The 8,181-nt window shown below is 48.8% G+C and overlaps 1 protein-coding gene across 1 annotated transcript; it reads right to left on the bottom strand.

Moving 5' to 3' along the window:
* Positions 1-268: 268 nt before the first annotated feature.
* On the bottom strand, positions 269-8,089 carry tnfsf12 (TNF superfamily member 12). The gene is made up of 6 exons (XM_056300752.1): positions 7,850-8,089; positions 6,147-6,228; positions 3,668-3,724; positions 3,381-3,404; positions 3,136-3,263; positions 269-544 (listed from the first exon to the last, which is right to left on the bottom strand). Exons 1-6 carry the CDS (start codon positions 8,021-8,023, stop codon positions 269-271), a joined length of 741 nt encoding a protein of 246 aa, XP_056156727.1. The 5' UTR covers positions 8,024-8,089.
* Positions 8,090-8,181: the final 92 nt, after the last annotated feature.

Genomic DNA, 8,181 nt, shown 5'->3' with positions numbered 1-8,181 from the left:
GTGTATTTGGCGCCTTTAGAAGGAGGCTGTCAAATGATGTGATTCCCGCCAGCGCCTGGCTGTTAAGTCATGTTCGCAGCAACAATACGACGCACCACCAACGCGTTCCTCTAAATAGTCCCCCCAATGAAAAAGAAAAAAAAAATAAGCAGTTTCCATCTTAACGGCATCGGTACCCAAACGAGTCGATTTCCACCTCGTCTCCTAAAGGGTCGTCCCTGTCAATCAGATGATGCCGAGCTCATGCTGTCCACGTCTTCACTGGCCCTCAGTTGACTTTGAAGATGCTGAAGACGTGGGGCGAGGCCGAGGCGGTGCCCACTGCGTGCAGCCTGTAGGACGGGCCCGTGATGGCCTGGAGCTCAGTCCCACGGTCCAGCCTCAGCAGGCCGGATACCTGGCAAGGCTTGAGGAAGTGGAAGGGGTGCGGCCCGGCGGCGGGCGTGGTGCCATAGCCTTCCATACACTGGAGCTTCTGAAGCTTGTGCCCTTTGGCCACCAGGTCCAACTTCACGTACTGAGACTCCTGCTCATTGAACAACACCTGCAAAGAAAAAGGGAACCAATGGGAACATGTTTTACTGAACTGACATACCTGCTATTTGAAATAAATAAAATTCAGCCATCCTTGTTCAAAAGACAAAACTTCTCGTCAGCTCTTATTTAACACCCAGTCAAATGACTCCAGACTACAGATTCAAACCAGTGAAAATCACGTTTTCCCAATCTCATGTATTTCTTTTTCTTTTTGGATTTTTTTTCCCCCCATTTGTACCTGGCCAATTACCCCACTCTTCCGAGCCGTCCCGGTCGCTGCTCCACCCCTTCTGCTGATCTGGGGAGGGCTGCAGACTACCACATTCCTCCTCCGATACATGTGGAGTCACCAGCCGCTTCTTTTCACCTGACAGTGAGGAGTTTCGCCAGGGGGACGTAGCGCGTGGGAGGATCACATTATTCCCGCCCAGTTTCCCCTCCCCCCTGAACAGGCGCCCCGACCGACTGACCAGCGGAGTACATACCCACATCTGACTTCCCACCCGCAGACACAGCCAATTGTGTCTGTAGGGACACCTGACCAAGCCGGAGGTAACGCAGGGATTCGAACCGGCAATGGCTGTGTTGGTAGGCAACGGAATAGACCGCTATGCTACCCGGACACCCCCCAAAGTGTCGATATATGATGCACAAGGCATGTGTATGAGATGCGGTGCATCAACCACTAGCTTCAACATGACCTAACCTGTGTGTCAGTGATATTTACAAATCAGGGGGAACATTTCACATTTGAAATGACACCACTGGATGAGACTATGCATTTTTTAACAGACAGTTTGCAGATGTAAAGTTACCCAAAATATTAAAACTGCTTTTGTTGTGAAAATCTGACTAAGCCCCCTTCCTGGTTGTCAGCATAATTAAACCGTTTCCCGAAAAACCAATCAGCTTCCTGTGATACGTTAAAGCATCTAATTCCCTGATTTGATTCGACAGTCAATGAATTGTCATCATCAGTATCGGTGGGTCTGTTTGTCAATAGTTGCCTAGCAACATCAAGTCAGCAAGCTAGCTAGCTGTCAACAGTCATGTGATCTAAACGCCACGTCCCTGCAACCTCCTGAGAGTTGGCTGTGTTCAGAGACTAAAACAGTTATAAATCAAAAGATACTTCTGACGCTGAAAAAAAAACCGACACTCCTAACATTAATATTTCACAGTAAAAAATCACAAACTAAAATTAAAATCAAAGAACTGGATCTGGGCAGCACGGTGGCACAGTGATTAGCACGGTCGCCTCACAGCAAGAAGGTCCTGGTTTCAACCCCGGGGTAGTCCAACCTTGGGGTTCGTCCTCTGTGTGGAGTTTGCATGTTCTCCCCGTGTCTGCGTGGGTTTCCTCTGGGGGCTCCGGGTTCCTCCCACAGTCCAAAGACATGTAGGTCAGGTGACTCGGCCGTACTACATTGTCCCTAGGTGTGAATATGTGTGTGGGTGGGCCCTGTGTGAGGGCCTGGCAGCCTATCCAGGGTGTCTCCCCACCTGCCGCCCAATGACTGCTGGGATAGGCTCCAGCATCCCTGAGAGCAGGATAAGCGGTTCGGATAATGGATGATGGATGGACTGCATCTTAAAAAAAAAAAACTGGATCCTCATCAAAGCTCACTTATAAGTTACGCCTTTGGCTTACAAAATTGTACGAAAAGGATCTTCTATTCAGTATCTCCAAAATCTGTAATCAAAAGCGTTATTTCCCCACTCTTTAGCCACTCCCCGGGCTGGATAAACACGAATGTAAGCGAACGGTCTGGAAGAGAACAGCTGGAAGGAAACATCGAGAGGAAGAACGGGAAGATGGTGTGAGAACTCCATTCTCACACCATCTTTGTTAAAGAAATGCAAATTAAAGAAAAATAAAACACAAAAAAGTCTAAATTAAAAAAAAAAAGAAATTCAAAAATGACTACTTATGAATATCTGAAACCACCAAAGATGTGCAGAAGTTTCAGAAGCCATCGGGGGGTAAACAGGATCAGAAATTGACACAGTCAAGCTCTTTCCTCCGAAAGATGACGAATGTGACAAATGAATACAAATTGGAGGTTAAACAGAAAGGTGAGAGTCATCAAGTTGGACTGAAACACCTCCGCCACCCACGAGCTGTAAGGCCGGGCTGGACTGAAGCCAGTAAAGCCCAGTTGGTTCTTCACATGTTTCCATTACATGCAGAGCTAATGGGATTCAGTTCATCTGCTGTCCATTATGCATTAATAGCTAGCTAGCTATAACTCCCATTAGAGCTTGAGCACTGTCATTAGTCCAAACTAAGATTCGGTTTAATTATGCACTTAAGTCAATCTATCAAATATTTACTGGGATGTAAAATTCAACAAGTTCAACAAGTCTGTGTTTTATTTTTGTGTTGCTTGACATCATCTGACAGGAAACCGGTGTGTGTAACATCACTCCATGGTCCCATTCTAATTAAGCCTGCACCAGAGTTCAAACCAGGCCAAAGATGCAATGGGAATGAATGAGGAACCGGATGAATCACGACATGACTCCGTAGTGTAGAAACTGTACGTGACTGATGCGGTCTCTCGCCTTACTGATGGGCTGGTGGCCGTGAATACTGACCTGACAGTAGAGGAAGTAGACGCCCGCTTTCTCCACGGTGAAGACTCCTTGCTCCTTGTTGTATTTGACTGCTTTGCTCATGTTCAACGTCTCCTCCTCCCAGCCCTTTATCACACCTCCCTCTCCCACTGACACACAGACACAGATTATACACAGATTGATCACTGAAGTCTGGGTCTGCTAAATGACAAATGCTGAGATCCACAGACCACGCATCCTCAGATAGTGGTTGTCATGGTTCTTACCTTGCTGAGAGGAGACTTTGGTAACTAGTGGGGAGAGAGAGAGAGTGGGAGAGGGGGGGAGAGAGATAGGGGGGAGAGAATGAGTGAGAGAGAGAGGGGGGACAGAGTGAGAGGGAAGAGAGAGGGGGGGGGGAGAGAGAGAGAGAGCAATAGAGGGGAGAAGAGAGAGAGGGGCAGGGGAAAGTCAATTAAGCCTTTATGACTGTAATTGTATAGGGTTATATGATTGAAACCACTTCAGCAGATGCTGCATAAGGAGGCTATAAGGGATCTGCCAAGTCACTTACTCTCAAAATGAGAAGCCACTTTCCTCCCGTTTCCATTCTTCCCTCGCACTGAGCCCCCTTATGAAGAGGAGAGAGAGAGAGAGAGACTATGAGTTGCAATGACAAAAGGGAAGCGTCTATTTTTAGAAGGGAAAAAAAAAACCCCGGTCACAACCATAGCTTGTTGACATCGTGTGTTAATTTGCAGTAATTTGGGCTCCACCTGAATCGCTTTTAACGTGGCGAGCAGATGGAGGAGGATTTCCTTTCTCGTGCCTTGATATATTTCCTCAAACTTATTTTCAGTGTGTGTACTTTTCTCTTCTCTCTCTTTTTTTTTTTTTTTGTCTGTTGGCGCTAATCTCAGTGCCAGCTGCTTCCAGTCATCCAGAAAATACAGAATACAGTGAACGGAGAAGATGGGAGGAGGAGGAGGAGAAGAGCGGCATAGACAGAGATCTACAGAGAGAGACAGAGGGAGAGAGAGAGAGAGAGACACGGAGATGAAAGGAGATCAGAAGAGGGAGTGTGGGGGAGACGGAGGGGGGCAGGAAGACGAAGTGTAAAAGAATTGGCAGGGGAGCGTCTGAATGAGAGAGCGAGCAGTCGAGTGCATGGGGAGGAGTTAGCGAGAGAGAGAGAGAGATGGGGGAGACAGAAAGTCAAGAATGCAAAAAACAAAAAAACAAAAAAAGGAGAGAAATGAAGTGACAGATAAAAAGAGAGAGAAAGGTCTTTGGCTGTCCTGTGACCCAAAAGAGTTGCAAAGAAAGACCCCGGGCAGGAAAAACAGAGTGAAGCAACAGCCGTGGCCCCGGTTCAAATAAGTCCGATAAATTAGACCCATCTCGGGAAAGGCCATAGAGGACGAACGAGGGGCCTCGTTTCTCACCAAAGGGTTGTTTTAGCGCTGTTATCTGGCCTGCGGGGAGTGATCTCAAACAGCGATGTGGTCCACGATGCTGCATGCATATAAAGTATTTTATATCTCAAGTGAGAGCAGGCAAACACCCACCCCCCCCCTCTCTCTCTCCCATATTGGGATATTGTGGCCCCTGCCAAAATAACTCACAGGTGGGGGACCCTGTAGATTTAGGATTTGCTATGGGGTGAGCGGTAAGCCCTGAGGCGGGTCAGATTTTCTGTCTGAAACTGTCAGTCAAAGCAGAAGGGAGCACAACACCGGTGTCTTGCAAAAGCGCCGAACCTCGATCAAATGTGTGCGGTTTGCAGGTGGGGGGTGGGGGGTGTGTGGGGGGGGGGGGAGCAACTGTGATTTATTTTTTCTATCAATACTACAGATTTCTGATCGTTTCTAAAACTACTGCGGGCTGTCAAATTGGAAGGTGAAAAAACTGCCCGATTTCTTCAGAATATCGGCACGAAAAGCTGCTTTGGCTGGACGTCCGCTACGATCCCCGAGCGATTCATCCCTCGACCGACCCCCCCCCCCCCCCACACACACACGTTAAAAAACACCCCATTGTCAATCATGGTTTACTTTCCGGCAAACTGCGAACAATGCTCAAATTAGGTTATTCAGCCATTGTGACGCATAAAGGACCTATAAATACTGCAATGATAGGTCATCAAATATCACCGCTTTCTCAACAAATCACAGCCGCGTCAGTCGCATCCAGGAAAATGAAAAAAACAAAAAAAAAACACAAAACCCTGTTTCGTTCCCCCCGAAGCGTGCAGCAAAGGCCTCGCTCGCGGCCCCAGCTGGTTTTCCGGGCTCGAGAGCGCTCTGGGCAGACCTGTAATTTGGGAAACAGTCATCCCAAACTGCCTACTTTTTCCTGTGTCGACTTTTAGCAGCGGGCTGTGCCCGCGGCTCGCTAGGCCTGACCAACGCGGCTTACGGGCCAAGTCTGGCCAAAGTTTGTGTTAAATGGTCTCCCCCCCCCCACCACCACCCCACCCCAACCCCCCCCCCCAAACACAAAAAACAACGAGGGAGCAGTTTGTAAGTATATCGTGTCTGTTTTGATACGGGAGACGACTTAAGTACAGCTTGGTGACGTGCGATGTCGAATCAGTTTAGCTTTGGCTGACCTTGTTAAGTACACGACTCACGGTTCAGAATAGACGCATGGCAGATATGGAAGCACGCACACACACACACGCGCGCACACACACACGCACACGTAGCAGCGGGAAGATGGCTGCTCGCAGACTCGAACCCCGGCCATCAGGGTTTCGCGCGTCCGTCTCTCATTCGCCATTACAAAGAGCCGCTCAACGTTTGCCGCGAATTCGCAGCCACGTCACGCCGGCGGCTCTTGTGTGACACTAATTGAAGTCCCCTCGCTACAACAGGTAAACCGGAACTACATATTCGCTCGTTAACCACAAGGTTGGTGATATATAGACTATATAAGAGAAAATATGACACACAGGCTTTGGGGGATGTTCAAATATAAAATAAAGATGACATGCGCAACATATTGACTCAGCTACACACACACATACACACACACACACACAAATGTAATACCGTCTCTCTTGACTCTCTGGCCCACCAGCAACTCTCTCTTCTCCAGGATGAGCTGGACAATGGCCTTCCTCTGGGTGTTCACCTAGGAGGAGACGGGGGAGCGAGACAGACACGTAAGACACAGAGCGAGGGGGAGAGACGGACAAAGAGAAAAAGAAAAGACTCCATCATCAAGAGACCCTGGAGTTTATTATGACACCGAGTTGGCATCGGCCCCAAAAGCTGGCCGGCGTCTCATTCCAGACGGGCAAGTCACACAAACAGAGCCGACTTCTCCAGTTATCTCGCCCCCTCGGCTGCCATGTCGGCCGGGCGCAGAACGGGTCAGCCGCTTCCTCCGAGGGCACTCTCGGCACCTAATGCGCGTTTTTAGTGTTTTGCATTCCTCACATTTCTCCACTGCCTTACCTAGAGAGGGGGGGAAAAAAGGACGCTGAAATTTGTTAAGCCAGCAAAGTTTCCAATCCCTGGCCGGGGGCCTACTTAACTTCCAGAGGGGGCCCTATTTGAGACGGCTAGAAAGAGGAAAAGTGGCTTCGGGATGGTAAACTGAAGTATTTGGCGACTGAAAGGAGAAAAGGGGGGCAGCTGGACGCTTTTCAACCTCCACACATTTAAACCACCGCCTCTCATCAGGAGTTGGCTAACAGTCAAATAGACCGAATGGGGGTCCTTGGGATAGTCTCCAGCATCAACACTCCACGTGTCCAATCTAGGGTTGTTTGTGAGAGCGTGCATATTTGTGTGCACGTGAGCGAGCAAGTGCAAGAGGGAGAAAAAGAGAGAGAGAGAGAGAGAGAGAGAGAGAGAGAGAGAGAGAGAGAGAGAGAGAGAGAGAGACTTGTGTGTGCCTGCATGTGTCTGTCTGAGACTGTGAACATGATACATGGCCAACCTGTCCCATGATCTCAAATCCAGTGCATCCTGTATTTCAAAATAATGTGAACTTGAAACCGTAAGCATTTCCATTTCTGCTGTTCCCCTCTGGAGAAACTCTCCAGAAAACCATTTTCTACGCCTGAGTGCTGAGAACACGTGCTACTAATGCAAAAAAATGTAAAGCCTGCTCCCTTGAATGAGGCTAAGAGAAATGACCACCATCTGATAATAAGACTTGATGAAGTAACACAACCAGCAAATGGGAGGGAGGGGGGGGGTGTCAGATGACTTCAGATGTTGCAGACGACTTCAAAATCAGTCGTACACTCCGACCCCTTATTTTCAACGCTTCGGTGCAGAATCAGTAGGCTTCAGTGTGCAGACATGCCATGAAGTTGAGGGTTTCCAGTAAATTGGGCTAAAATTGGAAACACGACTGGCAGTCGAGTAATTAAACTTGGCGGGGGACTGGAAGCGAAAATAAGCCATGACTCCACAACTTGAGCACACTTATTGGTAAGCAATAAAAGTGCCAAGTACCGACCACATATTACCAACACAGACGAGCTGCACTCGAGAACTTGCAAGAGTGCAAAGAAAAGGAGCGGGGGGATGAAATGTGGTATTGCATTTTTCCATACACCCCCCCCACGAAGATTCCAGTAACCGCAGCCACAAAAGAAGTTGCACAACAACAACAAACACTAAAAATACACTGTATGAAAAGGGAGTAAATAAACTTGTTGATCCGGCCGTTCGAGTGCATGCGATTGAAAGGCGAAGGTGTTTGGCGGTGCACCGTTGCTTTAGATAATGACACAAACCTGCTCCAGTCGGTCCTGCAGGATCTTAAAGGACTGAGACAAGTCCCGGGTCTGTCTCCAGGTCCACGCCGTGAACAGGGCGCTGCAGGCGGCCAGCGACAGAGCCACCAGCGCCAGAAAAGCCCAGACCACCCGAAGCCTGCGCACTCGCCTCCGCTGCAGAATTCGATGCATGTTGGTGCAGACTGCACGGCTCTTTTACCGAAATGCCCGATTCAACTCCATTCTTGCAACGTACGGACTCCCACCAGATAAACTCCGGTCCATAGGTCCATTTGAAACGAGAGGAGATCTCAATACCCGTCGGAGTTTCCCCCCCCCCCCCAAAAAAA

Source organism: Lampris incognitus, chromosome 20, assembly GCF_029633865.1.
Source record: "Lampris incognitus isolate fLamInc1 chromosome 20, fLamInc1.hap2, whole genome shotgun sequence".
Classification (NCBI taxonomy): Eukaryota; Metazoa; Chordata; class Actinopteri; order Lampriformes; family Lampridae; genus Lampris; species Lampris incognitus.
Note: the sequence above shows the minus strand (reverse complement) of the source record. Positions and strands in the feature narration are given on the sequence as shown.